General features: G+C 33.8%; 2 protein-coding genes across 2 annotated transcripts; both read left to right on the top strand.

Moving 5' to 3' along the window:
- The first annotated feature begins 8,516 nt into the window (after positions 1-8,516).
- LOC134690252 (zinc finger MYM-type protein 1-like) lies at positions 8,517-9,446 on the top strand. The gene has a single exon (XM_063550229.1). The coding sequence runs from the start codon at positions 8,517-8,519 to the stop codon at positions 9,444-9,446; it is 930 nt and encodes a 309-aa protein (XP_063406299.1).
- Positions 9,447-12,385: 2,939 nt separating this feature from the next.
- Positions 12,386-14,144, top strand: LOC134691451 (neuropeptide Y receptor type 4-like). Its single transcript, XM_063551984.1, has 2 exons — positions 12,386-12,657; positions 12,996-14,144. Exon 2 carries the CDS (start codon positions 12,997-12,999, stop codon positions 14,131-14,133), a length of 1,137 nt encoding a protein of 378 aa, XP_063408054.1. The 5' UTR covers positions 12,386-12,657; position 12,996; the 3' UTR covers positions 14,134-14,144.
- Positions 14,145-23,452: the final 9,308 nt, after the last annotated feature.

Here is a 23,452-nt window from a genome sequence, read left to right as displayed (position 1 = left end):
CTGTACCATGATTTTACTTGTGAATGTGATTAAAATTACTTTACTTTTCAAATGGAGTTATACAGTATTTTTAATAATGTCCATTACGACACACGGTGTGTGTCAAATCTTCTTCAGTATCTGGTTTAAAAATTATGAAAAAAATATCAGTATACAGCTTAATACATGCTTTGGTGAATACAATCAGTCTTGTTACTATTGCAATATAGGGATTGTTGGGGGGTAGGATAAAACATGTGAATATGTCCCCTAGGAAACGGTCACACACGAAACAAGTATGGGAGAAAATCGTTTCAGCGTAGTGGACACTGCCACTACCATTCAGTCTTTTTTTACTCTTTTTTCCGTGTAAAATAACAAGGGTTAGTTTCAGGTAATTTTTAGTATGTTTTAATTAATATAGAAATGGGTTGATGTCGACTACGAAACGCACCAATATATCCACTACGTAACATGAGTTGTACTTTAATATATGTGAAGTACTGTCTAATCTTTATCGATAAAAAATTGGTCTCCAATTTAGAAAAAAATGAGATCTTTCTAATATATATATATAACATGTATAAAGTACAAAACAAACTGGAATGTCTATAGAAGACATTTGAAATTACAATAAGATGTGTGTTTAAAAGTAGTTTCACAGTGAAACTGCACACATTATGAAAATGACATAATTTTAAAGAGTATTATAAGATTGCACTTTTTGTTTACAAACAGGTCTATAAAAAGTAAAATCACAATAATACTGAACTTAGAGGATAATCAATTCTGAAAGTCCATATTCACATGACAAAATCAAATAACAAAACGCATTTAAAACGAATGGACAAGAACTGTCATATTCCTGACTTGGTACAGGCATTTCCAAATGTAGAAAATGGGGGATTAAACCTGGTTCTATAGCGCTAACCCTCTCACTTTAATGACAGTCTCGTCAAATTCCGTTATATTTACATTAATAGAGGTATTCAAAATATTTCTTGAAATAAAAGTTTAGACAAGTTGATTTTTTTTAGGTCTGAAAGTCACGCTTTTATTGAAAAACGCCCATAACTATTAGTTTGTCTTCAGTGGCCTTTTGTTCATTTAGCGAGATTATAAGGGATATTAGTTGAAGTGTACTAGTGTGACCCTGGCAATTAAGTTTCAAGATTCAAGATTTATTGATAACGCTCAGACACATAAATGTGTAACATGAGGTCAAAGTATAATACCTAAACAATTAAATGACGAAATGAGCATGCAGTATTATCTAAAACACCAACACGTAGAAATACATTTGTAAATATTTTAGAATAAACAAGCAATTTTCTTAATAAAAAATAAACCATCGTTTAAAGGGGGGCAAAGGGGGGTCCCCATAACAGCAAAACCGTGAATTGATTTGGTGAAAAACAGATAACAAGGAATTGAAAAGGGATAATAACAGATAACAGTAAATGAAATATGAAAATAAATCTGTCCAGGACCAATCCAGTAGATGACTCGTAGATCTTAGTATATAACTTGTGGTATGGACCTAGAAAATTGTAATTTGTGTAAACAAGTCATTTCGGCCGTTTAGGCAGTTCTGCCTTGGTTGATTTTTTTATAGGGATGTTTTTAATCTAGGGCATTTGAGAGATAAATTTTTAATGATTTAGGTTTTTTATTTAATTTTTGAAAATAGTGCAGCCAGTGACACTTTATTATCAATTTGATTTTTAGATTTTTTTTCTGAAAAGCAATATATATACTTTACAAGTAATAAAAAAAACATTGATGCACAGTATATTTTTTTGTATTTAATCTGATAATAAAACTAACTTATAAAATACAAAAATACCCAGATCAGTGGAGACAGGACATGTAACTGAAACACGCATGCCAGTTATGGTTATTCTGATAATAGAAATTGACTCAAGTGACAGTTCTCATAGTATTATAGATATTGTGACCTAGTGAAAATTTGGATGACACCAAGTGAAACACCAATCATGTATCTTATATGAAATTATAAAATATGGAAAATTTGGGTACAGCATTGGAAAAGCTGTAAGATTTAAAAAAAAAGGATATTTGTCGAAAAATTAAACTGAAGACACATCTGTATTTGCATCAATGGTTTCTGAGCTTCACTTTTCGCCATGTGGAGCACTTAAAACTTTTAAAAATAAGGTGGTCAGGGTTCTCTTTCCTGTAAATGAAAAGAGAGGGAGTAGTACTAGATAATATAAATGCTAAAAGAAAGGATGTTGTATAATTCCCAAAGCCACAATTCAAACCCACATCATTTAGTATAATGTAATACAATTCAAAAGAGAAAACTATAACTGCTAAATTTGTCCACAAAATAGTGAATGAGAAACTTAGTAACACAGTAACAAACTGCAACCACTGAATCCAGGTTCCTGACTTAGATATAGGCACATACAGAATGTGACTGCATCATCTTTAGCATGCTAGTTGGTGTCCAATTATTATGCGGGAACTTGGTCCCGTCTTTGTGATTCGTGTTGTAGTCTTTCTTTCATGGTTTTATCGATTCTTTTTGCGGGGAACTGCTCACATAGATGTTACATTGTTTGGGAACTAGCTTGGATTCGGCATGACAACGGGACCTTTAAAAGACAATCCAGTCTGCTAACTACATTTTATTCTGGTTCACAGCCTAGTCTATATTTACAATAGTTACAAAAAAGATTACATAAGTTTTCCATCATAGTTATACATCAAATATTTCGCGATATCAATCGAACAATGATACAAAACCCGACAATAGTATACGCGCCATAAATGAACAGTCATGTAATCTGTTATCTCCCCTTATTTCGTTTACTTTTAATATTCAAACAAATATCAAATTGAGAATTGTATTTTCAAAAGTTATCTATACGAATAAGTTAATTTCTTTTTTATATGTTAAGAATAGTTAATACAAATCATTTACCTAAATTTTATCTCAAACTTTGCCTCTTATTTATTTAAACTGTACCATGATTTTACTTGTGAATGTGATTAAAATTACTTTACTGGAAAACATAATTTAATTCTTTAAACTCGTTTCTGCTAAAATTTATAAGATAAACTATAATTAAACAAATTTAACAGTTTTACTAACCTTTAAAAGACAATCCAGTCTGCTAACAACATTTTATTCTGGTTCACAGTCTAGTGAACCAAATAGATTTGCACGACTTTATATAGCAGACTGGACTTAATTTGACACGTAATATGTTGTTACTCATTACAATAGCTTTCTCTGATCTCTTTTAATAAACAATGGATTTTGTCGGTTAAAGGCAGAATTACTTAATCTTAATTGTTCAAGTCTATTAATTTTAAAAGTATATACAATTATCTTTATGCCTTCGAAGCTGACACATTTATCAATTAGCTGGGGGACATTTTTGAGACAACGTTATCAAATATGCTTAAAAGATTAAACACTTTACATTTATATTTATAGGAAATTGTTCTATAAACAAGTTAAACTTTCTTTAATTTGTTTCATTTACGTTTATTTTTCTTTTATTTAATTTTACAATTAAATGATAAATATTCTCATTAACTTAGCTTTACTTGTAATTTATTAATAAAAATTATCTTTAAATATCACGCATTTTTGCATCATTATATTAATACTAAAGGATGTACCAATGCTTTTTTTATAACAAAATCCATACTATAAGTTATTGTACAAGTAATAAGTAAATGATAATTTGTACAAAATGCTACATGTTCACAGACAATGGAATTTATTACAAAAGATAATAATAATATATACTGGAATGGTCCTGGGTCCAATTGATTTTATATGTTTATGTGATGTATGTTACTGAAATTCTTCTGCAAATACAGGACCACCCGATACCATTAGAAAGACCCATGATAGAAATACATTGTAAGAAGATGTGGTAAGCGTGCCAAGGAGACTATTGTCCATTCAAATCACAATTTCCAATTATCCTCAATTTCTACGGAAGATTGGCTGTCAAAATGCTAACATTCCATTTTTCAATAACAGTTAACAGCAAATAGATTCTCACAATAACAGATAACAAAATAGATAATAGTCCTATAACAGCTAACAAAGAATAGACATCTTTAATGGGTCTATTCTTAATGTCATTATGATTGATTCTAATGATGAGACTCATAATTTGACAGATGTAACACCCATTTTCTATTGTTTAAGACGTCTATATCAAGATGTTGGTTGGCGCATTGATTTGATTGATTGATTGTTGTTTGCATAACACCCAATGGCAATTATGTTGTGCACATTCGGGGTAAAAATAACCAATCAAAACAAAAGGTTGTACAAAGCAGCAGTCGATCGGAATGAAGGGCGTGAATTGCCACTGGAAAAGAGAGTACGGCGGCAGACATTTTGACTTGAACTCAGTAATCTACGGACCTCTCATAGAGTTTATTTAATGCCAGTCCTCAAACGTGAAGTGAGTACATAAATCTCCATACACAAGGCACTTTAGGCATCTGGACTGGGCTATGAATTTACATATCCCGTACGATATTCTAGATCTTGCATTTCCTATCATGATTTCTTTCATTGATGGTTGCTGCTCACAAGGAAGCTTCCAAGAGTTCCAAATGGTATATTCGGAACGGTCTCTTTAGACTTTTACGAGTATGTTAACGAGGGGGTCAAGGGGTTTAACTGTTATGCTGTTATGGGGCATTTTAATTCTTTGTTATCTGTTATTCTGAAAATATATTTACTGTTAGCTGTTATTGTCTTATTCTTTGTTAGCTGTTATGGGACTATTATCTATTTTGTTATCTGTTATTGTGAGAATATATTTGCTGTTAACTGTTATTGAAAAATGGAATGTTAGCATTTTGACAGCCAATCTTCCGTAGAAATTGAAGATAATTGGAAATTGTGATTTGAATGGATAATAGTCTCATTGGCACGCTTACCACATCTTCTTACAATGTATATCTATCATAGGTCTTTCTACTGGTAATCTCGGGTGGTCCTGTATTTGCAGAAGAATTTCAGTAACATACATCACATAAACATATAAAATCAATTGGACCCAAGACCATTCCACTATATATTATTATTATCTTTTGTAATAAATTCCATTGTCTGTGAACATCTAGCATTTTGTACAAATTATCATTCACTTATTACTTGTACAATAACTTATAGTATGGATTTTATTATAAAAAAAAAGCATTGGTACATCCTATAGATTTTTCTATTCAATGACCACATAATTATCTTTATGTTGTACTATTAGACCACTGTCACTGATTTGGGAAGGATTGGACACCAACTAGCATGCTAAAGTTGATGCAGTCACATTCTGTATGTGCCTATATCTAAGTCAGGAACCTGGATTCAGTGGTTGCAGTTTGTTACTGTGTTACTAAGTTTCTCATTCACTATTTTGTGGACAAATTTAGCAGTTATAGTTTTCTCTTTTGAATTGTAACACATTATACTAAGTGATGTGGGTTTGAATTGTGGCTTTGGGAATTATACAACATCCTTTTCTTTTAGCATTTATATTATCTAGTACTACTCCCTCTCTTTTCATTTACATGAAAGAGAACCCTGACCACCATATTTTTAAAAGCTTTTTAAGTGCTCCACATGGAGAAAATTGAAGCTCAGAAACCATCGATGCAAAAACAGATGTGTCTTCAGTTTAATTTTTCGACAAATATCCTTTTTTAAAATCCTACAGCTTTTCCAATGCTGTACCCAAATTTTCCATATTCTATAATTTCATATAAGATACATGATTGGTGTTTCACTTGGTGTCATCCAAATTTTCACTAGATCCAATTTCTATAATACTATGAGAACTGTCACTTGAGTCAATTTCTATTATCAGAATAACCATAACTGGCATGCGTGTTTCAGTTACATGTCCTGTCTCCACTGATCTGGGTATTTTTGTATTTTATAAGTTAGTTTTATCATGAGATTAAATACAAAAAATATATTGTGCATCAATGTTTTTTTTATTACTTGTAAAGTATATATATTGCTTTTCAGAAAAAAAAAAATCAAATTGATAATAAAGTGTCACTGGCTGCACTATTTTCAAAAATTAAATAAAAAACCTAAATCATTAAAAATTGATCTCTCAAATGCCCTAGTTTAAAAACATCCCTATAAAAAAATCAACCAAGGCAGAACTGCCTCAACGGCCGAAACGACTTGTTTACACAAATTACAATTTTCTAGGTCCATACCACAAGTTATATACTAAGATCTACGAGTCATCTACTGGATTGGTCCTGGACAGATTTATTTTCATATTTCATTTACTGTTAGCTGTTATTATCCCTTTTCAATTCCTTGTTATCTGTTTTTTACCAAATCAATTAATCTGTTCCACAGATGACGAGGGATATGTTGCAATCATCGTAATGACAATCTCGTCCCCTTTTCCTCTAATATATCCGATATAATTATAGATTTATCACCGGGTTTGTAATTAAATGAGCAACGCGACGGGTGCCAGATGTATAACAGGATCTGCGCACCCTTCCGAACACATGAGAACACTCCCAGTTTGTGGGAGGGGGTAATGTTGCACGTGCAGTCTTTATGTTTTCTATAATGTTTTTTACCCTCCCGGACCAGATGGAATCACCACCAGCTTTGGTGTCTTACATTGTCTGCATACCCTTCCGGACCAGATGGAATCACTACCAGCTTTGGTGTCTAACATTGTCTGCATACCCATCCGGAACAGATGGAATCACTATCAGCTTTGGTGTCTAACATTGTCTGCATACCCTTCAGGACCAGGTGGTATCACTACCAGCTTTAGTGTTGCACAGTCTTAACTTTTCTATGTTGTGTGTCTGGGCATTATCATTTTTTTTCAACTAATAGATATAGGAAGATGTGGTGCGAGTGCCGAAGAGACAACTCTCCATCCAAGTAACAATTTAAAAAAGTAAACCATTATAGGTCAATGTACAGCCTTCAACACGGAGGCTTACACCGAAAAACAAGCTATAAAGGGCCCCGAAATAACTAGCGTAAAACCATTGAAACGGGAAAACCAACGGTCTAATCTATACGTATATCGTGGTATCGTCATGTAGTGAGTCATGTCCTGATCTTGCATCCTGATGATTCATGGTCGCATGGTATGAGTCATAGGTTACGACCGTCATGGCCATATTAGGATTTCCGGCGTCCCTAGGCGTGATTCATTGTTTAACCTTTCACCCGTGACGTCACTTCCGCTGGCGGTGTTTAACCATATTTGGATGCGCCACAGCCGCCACGCGTTTTTGGGGAGCCTAAAAGATCCCTCTCCCTACTACTGACGAGGCATATCTCTGTCTCAACAGTTTACATTACATTATACAATTACTTAACGACGAGACATATCTCTGTCTCAACAGTTTACATTACATTATATAATTACTTAACGGCGAGACTTTTCTCTGTCTCAACAGTTTATTATTGAAATCATATAATTGTTTGCTTGCTTATTGGTTTGCTTTGTTGGCTTTTCATACTTTATTTATAAAATAGATGTCATTAATTTGTACTAAGGCGGTGACAGGCAGGACATGTAATTTTGTAATACTTTTCAAACTTACTACATGAATGTTTTTTCAACATAATGGAAGAATTACAACAGTGCGTTCAAAATTACCTTTGAAAGTCGATTAACTGACTATATAGATATGGGAAGATGTAGTATGAGTACCAATGAGACAACTCTTCATTCAAATAACAATTATAAAAGTAAACCAGTATAGGTCAAGTTCAGGTCTACAACACGGAGCATATATAGATTTACACCGAGAAATTAACCCTAGGTCAGGCTTTTGTTAAGTCTTGTATGTCTTGTTTGATTCTTAATTTCAGTTTCTTTTATCTATTTCGGAGTATAACCATTAGCGGATCCGGGGGGTCCGGGGGTTAAAACCCCCCATTTTTTGGACGATCAATGCATTTAAATGGGAGCCTATAGTTGGAACCCCCCTTCACTCTGGGTTGGACCCCCTCCCCTCTTTTTACGTCCATTATAACTGAACTAATCTACATTATTGATAAGAGGCTAGTAGAAGCACGCCTCCGGTTGCAATTTTCTCGCTGCATTGAAGATCCATTGGTGTCATTCGATTGTTATTTGCTTATTGTCTCTTTGACCATGGAAGTAATATTTAACTTCCATGCTTTGACATATTCCCCATTTCCATTCTCAATTTTACAATTTAAACGTATTCCAATTAAAGGGCCCATAAAGTGCAAAGCAATTCATTACAATGTCACAGGGGCGAAGCTACCTAAGGCTCGACTAGGCACGTGCCTATACATAAATTTGCCGATTATACCCCCTCTGGAAAAATGCACGGATGTTTCTACGAAAGAGCAATTGTCTTTGTGTGTTAGGTTCTTAGATAAGAAAAACGATATCATCAGCATACGAGAAGAATTTATTGGTTTTAAACATGACAAAAGTGTAAAAGGTGTTGCCATTTCTAATACGATCGTTGAGTTTCTTGAACATGTAAACCTTGATATAATGAATCTCCGTGCCCAGTGTTATGACGGCGCCGCGAATATGTCCGGCAAGTATAATGGTGTGCAGGCAAAAATATTAGAGCAATCACCAGAAGCTTCCTACATCCACTGCAAGGCACACCAACTAAATATTGCACTCGTTCATAGTAGTAAGGAACTTTGTGTTAGAAACATGATGTCGACTGTACAAGAAATTGCATTCAAATTTGATTATTCGGCTAAAAGCTTGACTGCTTTCACTGAAGAACTGTCAGAAAATGAAAACGTTCAAGACCAACTAGAACGCCGAACAAAATTGAGAACACTGTGTGAAACTCGTTGGTCAAGCCGGGCAGATTCGCTGTATACATTTCGAACAGCATTTGAAGTTGTTGTCTCTTCCCTGAATTCACTTAAAGACGACAACGATGACAAAGCAGCACAGAGTATGAATGCGATACTTCGATTTGAATTTATTATTAGTCTTGTTGTTGCTGAACACATATTGAGCGCAACAGTCGCCTTGACAAATTACTTACAGAAAACCGATATTGATTTGATTGAATCTTTGACAGAGGCTGAAATTGTAATTCAAAGGCTTTCCGATGAAAGAGGTGATGATACAGTTTGGGAGTCCTTGTTTGCAAGAGCAACATATATTGCAGCAGAACACGATATCCAGCCATCAGTTCCGCGTGTGGCTGGACGTCAACGACACAGAGCTAACCATCCAATTCTTGAGCCGTCAGACTATTGGAGCCTCAGAGTTTCGTTATACTACGTGTTTCTCGACCACTTGGTTGCCAAGATTACAAAGCGGTTGATTAGCAACGAGGAACGCTTCCTTTCCTCTTATTTCATTCCGGCCAAATTAGGGAACTTGACTCCAGAAAAAGCAGACAAAATCTACAACTCCTACCGTTCGGATTTAGGTGAAAAAAAAAGAATTTGATGATGAGATAGCACGATGGAAAATTTTTACAACCTATTAAAATATTATCATAAAATTCTTTTCTTAAAAAGTCATAAAGTTTAATTATATAATTATTTAATGACCCAAATCTATTTTATTTTATTTTGGTCATTAAATGGCGTATTTGCCAATTTTAAAGTTTTGGACAAGCAGTAAACTGTATAGTATTAGTATAGAATAGAATAGAATAGAATATTTTTATTTCCCAAATTACAGGGCCCATTAAGGGCATAAAATCAGATACAATTGATTTACATAATTGGAAACAACAACGGTTACAATAATAGAGGCATATACATATATATTTGAAATATAAGCATATCAACAAACATATACACTTTTACACGTATGTTTCATTTATTACGCTAACGACGGTCATTCATTAAAAGTTAAATAAAAACCAACATTAAAAAGAACTATATTGACAATTGAAATAACAATCCACTTCTAGGAAAGGGAAGGGTGTTAATAAAATATCAGAGAAAATCGATTCACATACTGAGATAATCAGCTGTCATAAATTCCATTAACAAATACAATTGTCCTGGTCTGAAACTGAAACTAAATGATTAGTATATATAATGAATTAAAACGAATAGTTCAACATATTTTCCCATAGTTTAATTTCCTTATGAACTAATACGATGTGTTAATCATTTTTTTCCCCACTGTTTATACAAATACTTGCAAAATAGAATTGTATATATATTATTTGTACCTGAAAATACAATATTTAGTATGTCAATGCGTGTACCAACTTGCGTGTACCGACCTCTCCGATTGTATGTCACTGTGTCATGTATGCTTTGTTCTATTTATAACTGAAGGGGCTACCATTTGATTTTTAGAGCGAGTCTTTGGTGAAATTTGAGCAACTTTTCCCCAAAAAAGGACTGGATAAACAAATAAAAAAGCAGGATCGAGTAGAGTGAAAAATAAATAGGCAGGACAGAGATTACCACTTACCTAGAGGCTCATATATAATAAAGAGCCTGTGTCGCTCACCTTGGTCTATGTGAATATTAAACAAAGGAAGCAGGTGGGTTCATGACAAAACTGCGTTTTGGTGATGGTGATGTGCTTGTAATATTACTTTACTGAACGTTCTTGCTGCTTTCAATTATCTCTATCTGTAATGAACTTGGCCCAGTAGTTTCAGTGGAAAATTTACAAATTTTATGAAAGTTGTTAAAAATGGACTATAAAGGATAATAACTCCTTAGGGGGTCAATTGACCATTTTGATCATGTTGACTTATTTTTAGGTCTTACTTTGCTGTACATTATTGCTGTCTACAGTTTACCTCTATCTATAATAATGTTCAAGATAATAACAAAAAAACGGCAAAATTTCATTAAAATTACCAATTTAGGGGCAGCAACCCAACAATCGGTTGTCCAATCCATCTGAAAATTTCAGGGCAGATAGATCTTGACCTAGTAAACAATTTTACCCCATGTCAGATTTGCTCTTAATGCTTTAGTTTTTGAGTTATAAGCCAAAAACTGAATTTACCCCCTATGTTCTATTTTTAGCAATGGCAGTCATCTTGGTTGGTTGGCCGGGTCACCGGACACATTTTTTAAACTGGATACCCTAATAATGATTTTTGCCTATGTTTGGTTAAATTTGGTCCAGTAGTTTCAGAGGAGAAGATTTTTGTAAAAGTTTACTAAGATTTACGAAAAATGGTTAAAAATTGACTACATGTATAAAGGGCAATAACTCCTAAAGGGGTCAACTGACCATTTTGGTCCTGTTGACTTATTTGTTACTTTGCTGAACCTTTTTGCTGTTACAGTTTATCTCTATCTATAATAATAATCAAGATAATAACCCAAAACAGCAAAATTTCCTTAAAATTACCAATTCAGGGGCAGCAACCTAACAACGAGTTGTCCGATTCATCTCAAAATTTCAGGGCAGATAGATCTTGACCTGATAAACAATTTTACACCTGTCCGATTTCCTCTAAATGCTTTGGTTTTTGGGTTATAAGCCAAAAACTGCATTTTACCCCTATGTTCTATTTTAGCCATGGCGGCCATCTTGGTTGGTTGGCCGGGTCACCGGACACAATTTTTAAACAAGATACCCTAATAATGATTTTGGCCATGTTTCGAGCCAGGTGAGCTAAAAATCAGGTTTGAGTCAAAAAGGCATGCAGGATGAGCAACTTTGGCACCAGAAAAGGCAGAATGACATTGTATGCAAATAAAAAATGCAGGACCGAATAGAGTGAAAAGTAAAAAGGCAGGACAGAGATTACCAGGACAAAAATGTTCACCCCTCTAAAAAAAATGGTAGCTCCCTTATGAAACCACATAATGTTACATTATAATATATAAAATACTACATATGGAACAAATATATGGAACAAACATATGGAACAAATATATGAAACAAACATATGGAACAAACATATGGAACAAATATATGGAACAAACATATGGAACAAACTAAGAAGAACGAGTTGAAAAACTAATCCTAGCTATGCAATGCTTATAATTGTGTACGCAACTGAGAGGTGCGTTTCGTTTACAAAAGACTCATCAGTGATGCTCGAATTAAAAAAAAGTTAATTGATAAAACAAATTATGTCAGTGGCGGATCTAGTAATCTTCAAACGGGGGTGAGGGGGAGGGTCCTAACCAAGGATAAAGGGGGAGTTTCAACCATATGTCTCTATTCAAATGCACTAATCGTACAAAAAACAGGTTCCAACCCCAGACCCCCTTGAATCCGCCACTGTTTGTTGACTCTGAAGAGCATCGAGGGCCCAAAAGTCCGAAAGGTTTTTCCAGATAAAGTCATTGATTACTGCAGTAGAAATCCCCAATAAATCCTTAGTATTTATTAATAGTTTATAGTTTCTGTTATCATTCTTTTACCGATATCGAATGTTTGTTGGTTTTTTTTTCAGTTGGTGTAAAAGGGGGAGGACACAATAGTCTAACCATATAATCCTAATGTCATGTAAACAAAAAAAACAAGCCGTTAATCAATGTTAAAGATGACGTCCAAAAGATAATCCATTGATGTGTTTATTTACTCCATACACCACACAAGGAAGTATGGGTCGTATACAAAGTAGGAAGGAAACGTACGTCAAGTGCTGTTATATTTCATCCTATTTAATCAGCTTTCATTTATCATTATTCTCACCATCAGATTTATAAAACTACTTAGGGTAAGTTTTATTAGAAAAAATACTTCTTTGGGTTTTATGTTTTTACATTTAAGTTACTAACCTTTCTTCCTAGTTTAAGTTTTGATGATGGAAATATTTTTGAAATAATCTGTTTAAGATGACTAATAAAATAGCGCTGATCAAAAATTGTGATTATACACATTGCTGGCAAATTTTCTAAAAGTTTGTCTTTACCTTTGAAATTGTTTTTTAAATACAAACAACAACCATTTCCAGGCAAAGTGTAGCTTATGTTATTCGGATACCAGACTCAAAGTCTGTTTAAATTGATTGTATTTGATCTTTAACTATGTTTGTATTCTATTTTTGATATCTAGGATGGAGGTCAACACTACTCGAGGCTTTTTAACAACCAGCTCATATCAACTAAATACAACAGACAGTACCAATCTCGTGGAACTAGATCTCCAGAATTTCTTAAACAACGACATTCCAGTAACGTCTATTCTAAGTGTTCTTTCGTTACTTGGAGTTATCGGGAATCTCCATGCTATTGTCATATTTCGTAGGTACCCAGTATCTCCTGTTACAATTCTAATACTATGGATGGTTGTAGTTGATTTCGTCACGTGTTTCGTCTGTATTCCTCTAGAACTGGTGCAGATACGCTTCAAATACACATATCCATCAAATGTGTTATGCAAATTTACTCGTTTTCTTACTAATTATACGAGTTTTACAGCTGGTGTCTTACTAATAATAATATCAGTTGAACGACGACAAAAAATATGCGCGCCATTCCAGTGGCAGTTATCCCTTGAAAGAGCGAAAATATTAGGAATAATTGTTATTATCGTATGTGCTTTTATGTCTATACCGTCAATCTTTTTATATGGCTTTTCAGAACAAGGTGTGAATTATGAAAAAACGTTTGATAAAGGTTGTACATTTCTTAAAGGAAAGCAAACATCGATGCCAACAACCTACGCCATATTGGTTTTGGTCATCTGCTTATTTGGATTCATCACATGCGCTGTCGCTTATATTCAGATTGTCAATGTAATACGAAAACAACTTCGGGCAGAAAAGAACAGAACGACACAGTATTTAGACGGAATGTCTAACAATGAAGAACCATCATCCCCTGGGCCAAGGACCAGATCAGAGAGCCTTACTCCAGAAGCTTGGGACCAATTCACTTCCACAATACAAAGAAGAAAGACGCGACAAAAGCGCTACAAAGACTCGAGAACTATGACTATTATGCTATTGATAGCAACCGGTGTGTCTTTCGCTGGTTTCATTCTACATGTCTCTGCTGTTATCCTACGAATAACAATAAAACCTTACGCATTAGAAGGCGTCCGGTCAATATATTCTGTTTTAGTTAGAGGCTATTATTTACATAGTTCTGTTCATCCAATTATTTACTTCATTGTGGACCAACGATTTAGGACTGAATGTAAAAAGTTTTATAGAAGTATTGTAATGTCATGTTCTGCTGGTAAAGAGTAACATTTTTAAAACATTGATTTCTTTTTATGCCCCGTTTATGGGGATTATGTTTTCTGGTCTAGCTATGCGTCCGTCTGTCCCGCTTCAGGTTAATTGTCGAAGTAGTTTTTGGTGAAGTTGAAGTCCAATCAACTTGAAACTTAGTACACATGTTCCCTATGATATGATTTATGCTAAATTGAAGTTTTTATCCCGATTTCATGGTTCACTGAACATAGAACATGCTAATGCGAGTGGGACATCCGTGTACTGTGGACACGTTTTTGTTCTTTTTTAATTCAAAACGTTGGCCCCTTTTTCCGTTAGATATATTCGTTTGAACTATAACTTTTATGTGTTTGGATATTTTTTTCTGCCGCCTTGATGGTTAATTCTTTGGAGAAATTCAATGACATAGACTTAAAATGTGATAATAAGACAGATGAAATTAAGCATCATACACGTTTGATACGCTTTATTATAATATAATACTTATTGTTCTAAATTCAAAATTCCAGCGATCTAATGCATTCGGTAAACCTCGGTAGAATTCGCTTCTCTCTGCCTTCTATTCGTTAGATGAGGGTACGGAATCGGCCGAGTTGAGATGAATACGATTTAATGATGTGTAAATGTGCACGCTAGGACACATATTTTTTTGGATTGGTGTGATAAAATTAAAAATGAAAATGGGGAATGTGTCAAAGAGACAACAATCCGACTGCCAAAATGTAGAAAAGACCCGAAGTCCACCAATGGGTCTTCAACACAGCGTGAAATTCCCACACCCAGAGGCCGGCTTCAACTGGCCCCTAAACAAACGTATGTCATGTACTTGTTCAGTGAACATGGACGTCATACTCAATCTTTAACATATAAATGAATTAAAATTAAAATGCATTTAAGACCATCAAAGGCCAGATATGATCCTGACTTAGGACAAGCGCAAAAATGCGGCGGGGTTAAACATGTTTAGTGAGATCTCAACTCTCCCTCTGTACCTCGTAGAATACAGAAACACACAGACGCTCTGCATGATATTGATATTCGTTACACGATTGTCCTATAAAATAAGGCTATTTGGTCGATTTCTAAGAATGTTTCACTCAGCGTTCGAGCTGATAATTGACGAGGTCAATTTTAAATGCAGTAAATTTTGTAACCAGATTTCGGTTTGTCGAAAAAATGCATTGTTTTACATAGTAATTCAAAGTTGTTTAGTTAAAAAGGGGTATTGAATTGGTGGTCTGGCACCTTTAAACGAAAAGATGAGGATCAGCTTTTGATTTTTGTCTCGCCTACAACGATAGTCGCAAAATTCGAGATCGGTATATACTTTTTTTGTAAAAAGGGCCTTTAGGCAGCAACCATTTGATTTTCTGGGGGGGGGGGGGCTATGGGTTTTTTTGGAAAAAAAAGTTTGTTTCCAGGTTTTGGTGAAAAAAATAATTTGTTTTGGACCCTGAGAAAAAAAAATGTTTGTTTCACCCTCAGCTGCCACTATATGTAATGCTAAAATTGAAAGAAAAAAATTGTTTTCGGTTTGTCGCTAAAAAAATAGATTGTTCTTTGCCGAATGGTTGCTGCCTTAGTTTAAACATATTTATTTATAGTAGATTGGGAAACCCTTTCCACTTTGCGGGAGTGAGTGCTGCCTTGTAGCGGCATTAGTCTGATCATTTTCGAAATCTACAATGGTGTCTTTAACGTGCAAGAGATATGGCTCTCTCTTAACACGGGCCAGCCATTTATCGTCCCCTTCCGACGGACTATCATCGTTTTCTCAAGACCATACTCGCAAATGGTGTCAAGGGAGAGCCTTTAAAAAGGGCCTTTAATCCGTGAATGAGAACCTGTTTAATATGAGGTATTATAATATGCATTGGTCTTGGATTGTCCAACTCCCCGGAAGCTTAGCAGTATTCGTGATTTTTCTTACTTTTTGGGTGTTTTTTTTTGGGGAAATATTTCACAGAAACACATTTTCAGATCTCAAATTAAGTTCTATGGACAACAGCCTTAAGCCTTTTTCAACTGATTTGTATAGTTCGTTCTTATGTTGTACTGTTATACCACTGTCCCAGGTTAGGGGAGGGTTGGGATCTCGCTAACATGTTTAATCCCGCCGCATTATTTATGTAGGTGCCTGCATGTCCCAAGACAGGAGCCTGTAATTCAGTGGTTCTCGTTTTTTTATGTGTTACATATTTGTATTTCGACATTTTTTTTTACAAAAATAAGACCGTTAGTTTTCTCGTTTGAATTGTTTTACATTGTCTTATCGGGGGCTTTTATAGCACTATGCGGTATGGGCTTTGCTCATTGTTGAAGGCCGTACGGTGACCTATAGTTGTTAATGTTTGTGTCATTTTGGTCTCTTGTGGATAGTTGTCTCATTGGCAATCATACCACATCTTCTTTTTTTATATTATCCAAGTACTATTTAAAAAATAAGGGCAAAGTACACGTTAAAGGGAAGTATTTCGGATTTTTATGAAATCATTTTTTATGAAGTAAACATATATTTGGAAATCTTTGACACATCTGATTATTTACAAAGTGAAAGATATGCACGATTCATATTTTTAAGAGAAACATTTAATTAAAATTTATGAAAAAGGATCTTGAATATACATAAGAAGCATAGGAGCTTGCTTGTCAGTTAACTCCTAGTAGTCTGCTGTTATTTATGTATAATTGTCATTTTGTATATTTTCTTTGGTTACATCTTCTGACATCAGACTCGGGCTTCTCTTGAATTGAATTTTAAATGGACGTATTGTTATGCGTTTACTTTTCTACATTGGCTAGAGGTATAGGGGGAGGGTTGAGATCTCATAAACATGTTAACCCCGCCGCATTTTTGCGCCTGCATGTCCCAAGTCAGGAGCCTGTGGTCTTTGTTAGTCTTGTATTATTTTAATTTTAGTTTCTTGTGTACAATTTGGAAATAAGTATGGCGTTCACTATCACTGAACTAGTATATATTTGTTTAGGGGCCAGCTGAAGGACGCCTCCGGGTGCGGGTATTTCTCGTTACATTGACGACCTGTTGATGACCGTCATTCTGCTGTTGTTTTTTCTATGGTCGGGTTGTTGTCTCTTTGATACATTCCCCATTTCCACTCTCAATTTTCTTGAAATGTCAATTTTTGTTTAAATTCACGGAATTTCTTGGATTCTTTTCATTCAGGAAACGGAAATCATTTTCACAGCGATCACATTCATTTTAAAACCAAGTTCTTGGGAAATGAATTTGAAAAAAATCCCGGTCTCATATGATTACATGCCTTTTGTCGCTGCTTCTTCCGTATACATCATCATTCTATTCATTTATTAGTTTTTTTCTTATTTGATGAAACATAGAAAACAAAGACGTTTCATATTGTCATGCGTTTGAAGTGCTATTTTGGAAATACCATCACCATGAACGTTCAAAGCCGTTAAATTTTGAAAGTCGAAAATGTACATAAGAACCGCGAAACAGTAATGTTGAAGAGCTATAATATGACAAATACACATAAATAGCCATATTTTGTTACACAGACTTGAATTTTGTTACCTTATTTCAAAATTGGGCGACAAAAGTCAATTTTGTATGCAAATTAGTTTAGTTTGGATTCTGTGAACTAATTTGTTACCATATGGTTACCTGATATGGAAATTAAAAACACAAAAGTCAATTGTGTGAGACAAGATTCAATTTTATGAAACAAAATTGACTTTTGTGAGACAAAAATTACATTTGTCAAACAAAATTTTGTCTCACGAAAGTCAATTTTGTCTCACAAAAGTCAATTTTGTCTCACAAAAGTCAATTTTGTCTCACAAGAGTCAACTTTGTCTCATAAAAGTCAATTTTGTCTCACACAATTGACCTTTGTGTTTTCAATTTCCATATCAGGTAACTTTGGTAACAAAAGTCAATTTTGTATGCAAATAAGTTTATATTTGCATACTTTTTTGACAAAAAAAATGAATTTTGTCTACAAAAAGAAATTTTGTCATCACAAATTGAAGTTCTCATAGAACAAGTCTGTATCGCATAGTTTTGTTAGACAAAAATGATTTTGTTATTTTAAATTGAACTTTGTACAAAACCACAAGAGTCCCATTCGGCGCCCCGTAAGATTCGGCTTAGACAGGGTTCACTGTAAATATAGAAATTAGGAGTTGTGGTGTGTGAAATCTCCCTTTAATCGTAAAATGCAAGTGTTTGCCCCATGGAGATCTGAATCCATGAATCTCATTGTTTCAAACAACAAAGTTTTTAACGAAGATTTTCATGTATATTCTTTAACTGTTAAAACGAGATTGATGTTCTACACTGTTATTTAAATGAGTTATCTCGTTGGTATTTGTCTTTCACATTTTGTTACTTCTTATACATGTATGTTATTTTTAAGAAATAATTTGTGGCAGCCGAAGTTTGTTTTTATTTAACCATGATATGTCTGGTATTAATATTTTGATTATTCTATCTGGAGCGAAAGCGAGTGGTAAAATACCCTAATAATTATTCTGAAAGGCTCTCTCTCTATATATATAGCCTATAGTTGGTATATTTTGATTTTTCATTAGGCACAGTCGTCCAAAATTCTTTTGGAATTTCAACTCTTTTTACCAAGGATTTGTATATATATAGTACAAATCCTTGCTATACGTGACGTAGTCGACAAATTTGTTGCAGTTTTCATTGATATGAGTCTTTGACATTATATCTTCTGCAAAACTGTCCTTAACTTTCTCCGCAAAAATAAATAGCAATCTACACGTCTGCGTAAACTATAAATAGCTATTTCAGTTGAACTTGTCCATATTAGAAACAAATCTTATCGGCTTTTCGCAGCATTTGCGCTACAAGGTTATATTTCATTTGCCGGTAAACAATAAAAACTTCATGATTTACAGCCATTTTAAAAAGGGGATTCCCAACCTAGAGTGAAGGGGGTGTCAAACTATCTGCTCCCATTCAATTGAATTGATCGTCCAAAAAAGGGGGTTACAACCCCTGGATCCGCCACTGATTTTGTCATCTCGAAGGTAATGCAGGTAATATATAACGGAAAATTTAAATATGAGTTTCTCTATTCTTGAATAAGATTTGTTTCTACATTATTTCCGCTGGATAATTGGGTGCACGAGTTCGTACCGTGCTCATTTCTAATACAAAACTGAGGTTTAGATCATATATAGTGTTCACATTTATCCTTTATCCTTTGACATCTTAAATTTGGAATTATTTTCTTCTGCTGCATGGAAATTTTTAATCTCTTCTATTAATGTTGTATTTTCTGGTTGTTTTCAGTCACCCTGACAGTTGAAGCCCCCCCCCCCCCCCCTCATGAGGGTGTCAAAGTAATAACATAATCACAAATGTGTACTCATATAAACACATACTCATTTTATTATTTGTTTAAACCAGGTGATCAAAAGTAATTTCCTAGATTATCAAATAATCATGAACTATTTGGTCTGGTAATCATGGTAATCAAATAATCACTATAAACGGCACAGTGATCACATAATCAAATGTCCAATGAGGAGGCTCGAGATAGGAAGTGTACGTTTCATTAAATGTGTGGGTTGAAAATTGTCGTTGCTATATGGGTTTTCAGTTTTAGCTTCTACTAAAAAAAAGTTATTTTTAATACTTTGTCTGGAATGGACCGGGTTTTTTTTCTTTTAGCACCCTTCTTAGATTTCATTATTTCCCAAGAATTATTTTTTTGAAGTTTCGAGTTACGTGAATAAAGTATTGTGTTCAGTTTGTTTGTGTATTTCATTGCGATACAATTTTACGAAAAAAATACTTATCTGTTCCGGTATATACTTTTCTTTATGTTGATAGGTCGGGACTACGTTTGAAGAATACTGATATAATAACTACCTGTTAATAACTTTAAAGCACTATAATGACATTGAGGAAGTAAAAATTCGATGGCGATCATTCAAAGAGCACTGTTTACATGGTTTATTGTGCTTGTGTTCCTTATTTTAATGGTACTTCGCCTTGACAAAAAAGTCAGTTGGAACTGGTTCTTAGTGTTTATACCGATGTGGGTTTTTGATGCTGTTGTAATTATCTACATAACATTCAAGATTATAGTACATTGTAAGAATGGATTTGATCATCGTTCCGATTTAAACATTTCTGTTTCAAAGAAAGTTCTTTACATGATGGCAGTGTTGTTAAAACTTTCATTTCAAGTGTTATTGTGTATGAGACTTCAATACTATCCACAGATCGACCTCAAATACGTTATGATTCCTTTCTGGATGTTACTGTCAAAAGCCATTTTTGATGTTTTCATGAACCTTGTTCATGTAGCACGAACACCGTCATGACCAATGCAAGTTCATGTTTTGAATTATTTAAATATGTGCATTTCATTTTCATCATCATTGACTAGACTTAATAAATCGGAGAACTAGATCATAGACAATGTCCTTGACTACAAAACATATATCATAATCGTTAGCTGAAATAATTGGAATTTTAATGATCATTAAGGCATTCCCTTATATGCCATTGGTGGATGGAATTTTAAAAGTGCAACGTGATGGAAGTAATAAAATGTGCAATCGGACAGCACTGGACATGTACAGTACTTCTGACTTCAGACTTTTGTTTTAGAAATAAGAAGTAATTTCTGGTTATTAAAGTGTGTGTATTGAAAACTTTTCCATCGTTTCTGTGATACATTTTCATCTGTCATGAAGTATTATTTCTCTGACCATCATTTATCATATTTATTTGCTTTTTTTTTTGTCAATGTTTAAAATATAAACTGTTACATGATATGTCATATATATACATTTAATATATACATGTATATACATTTTTGTACATGTACATTTTGTACTGCAGAATATCATTTAAACATGTGAACAGTTTCTGTATTTAATTTAATGCATGTCATGCATGTAAATGCTATTAAATTTGTTGTTTTATAAACAAGTTGGTATCAGTTTATTGATCTATCTGGACTTGTTAAACTCACAATAAAAGGAGGTATGTGATATCCCTACCAAAAGGTTACCAGAAGGCATTAATAAGACAACAACTAAGATATGCAAAACAAATAAGAGATACACACACATTTTTACAAAGGGTATGTCAACATACATCAAATATCAACCAGATGCTCCGCAGGGCGTAGCTTTATACGACCGCAGAGGTTGAACCCTGAACGGTTGGGGCAAGTATGGATTCAACATTCAAGCTGGATTCCGCTCTAAATTTGGATTGTAATTAAATAGTTGACACAGCATAGGTTTCTGACACAGAATGAATGTATTCAAATGAACTTAAAATTTTTGTTTTCTCTTAGAGCAATTCACTATGCTGTTGAATATTAATCCTCTCAAAAAAATGTTTGAAGAAATTTTCTTTTTATTTATGAAATTTCAAATGAGAAAAATTGAACCCAATTTTTTAATCACATCCCCCTTTCCCTTATTCCAAAACTAATTTCAATTAAAATATTCTAATGGAGTTTGCAACAATTACTACTCATTTAAATACATCATAAAATATTAAGATGTAAAAAAAACTGCTTGTTATCAATGAAGGGGTAAAGATTATTTAAATTTATCAGTTGGTAGTAAAAAGTGAATATACATTGTATATTGTATATAACAAAGATTAAAGTTGATTCTGGACAAAGAAAGATAACTCCAATTAAAAAAAATTCTTGCGGATATTTCTTGCTTACTATACTGGACAAAGAAAGATAACTCTTAATTAAAAAAAAATTTGCTATTTCACAATATTGTGAAATTAGATATTTCTTGCCATTGCACAATACTGTGCAATTGAAAAGACTTGCTATTGCACAATACTTAATATAATAATTTTAGATCCGGATTAGGACCAACTTGAAAACTGGGCCCATAATCAAAAATCTAAGTACATGTTTAGATTCAGCATATCAAAGAGGCCCAAGAATTTAATTTTTGTTAAAATCAAACTTAGTTTAATTTTGGACCCTTTGCACTTTAATTTAGACCAATTTTAAAACTGGACCAAAAATTAAGAATCTACATACACAGTTAGATTTGGCATATCAAAGAACCCCAATTATTCAATTTTTTATGAAATCAAACAATGTTTAATTTTGGACCTCGATTTGGGCCAACTTGAAAACTGGTCCAATAATCAAAAATCTAAGTACATTTTTAGATTCAGCATATCAAAGAACCCCAAAGTTTCAATTTTTGTTAAAATCAAACTAAGTTTAATTTTGGACCCTTTGGACCTTAATGTAGACCAATTTGAAAACGGGACCAAAAATTAAGAATCTACATACACAGTTAGATTCGGCATATTAAAGAACCCCAATTATTCAATTTTGATGAAATCAAACAAAGTTTAATTTTGGACCCTTTGGGCCCCTTTTTCCTTAACTGTTGGGACCAAAACTCCCAAAATCAATACCAACCTTCCTTTTATAGTCATAAACCTTGTGTTTAAATTTCATAGATTTCTATTTACTTATACTAACGCTATGGTGCGAAAACCAAGAAAAATGCTTATTTGGGTCCCTTTTTGGCCCCTAATTCCTAAACTGTTGGGACCAAAACTCCCAAAATCAATACCAACCTTCCTTTTCTGGTCATAAACATTGTGTTTAAATTTCATAGATTTCTATTAACTTAAACTAAAGTTATAGTGCGAAAACCAAGAAAATGCTTATTTGGGCCCTTTTTGGCCCCTAATCCCTAAAATGTTGGGACCAAAACTCCCAAAATCAATACCAGCCTTCCTTTTATGGTCATAAACCTTGTGTTAAAATTTCATAGATTTCTATTCACTTTTACTAAAGTTAGAGTGCGAAAACTAAAAGTATTCGGACGACGACGCCAACGTGATAGCAATATACGACGAAATTTTTTTCAAAATTTGCGGTCGTATAAAAAGCAAAACTGATACAGCAGAGATAGTCGACGGTCAAGTGTCAAATGTGGAGCAAGACCTGAAAATCTGAGATTACCAGATTTTTTTATGGGTTATATTGCTTGTTTTTTGTCGGGCCTGCAACTGTTGTCGCAGAAAGCTTGACATAGGGAAAGTGATCCAGTGGTGGCAGTGTTATCCAACTTCTTAAAAGCTTTGTCATGTTTGTCAAATGTTTGTATTTTAGAAGGTGGATACTTTGTATATACATGTGTAGATGCTTATGATTCAAAGTTTATGTTTGTCACTTGTTATTGTCCTTGACCACATTTTCATTGTTCAGTGACTACTTGAAAACAATAAGATTTTTTGTAATGTTAATTTCTCTTTTATGAGTAATAGGATAACTGTATTTGGTATGTGCATACCTTGCAAGGTCCA

The sequence above is a fragment of the Mytilus trossulus genome, chromosome 11, assembly GCF_036588685.1.
Source record: "Mytilus trossulus isolate FHL-02 chromosome 11, PNRI_Mtr1.1.1.hap1, whole genome shotgun sequence".
NCBI lineage: Eukaryota > Metazoa > Mollusca > Bivalvia > Mytilida > Mytilidae > Mytilus > Mytilus trossulus.
Note: the sequence above shows the minus strand (reverse complement) of the source record. Positions and strands in the feature narration are given on the sequence as shown.

Bases quoted from the DNA above. Each gene is read 5' to 3' on its own strand.
- LOC134691451 (XM_063551984.1), top strand. From the start codon at position 12,997: ATGGAGGTCAACACTACTCGAGGCTTTTTAACAACCAGCTCATATCAA.
- LOC134690252 (XM_063550229.1), top strand. From the start codon at position 8,517: ATGAATCTCCGTGCCCAGTGTTATGACGGCGCCGCGAATATGTCCGGC.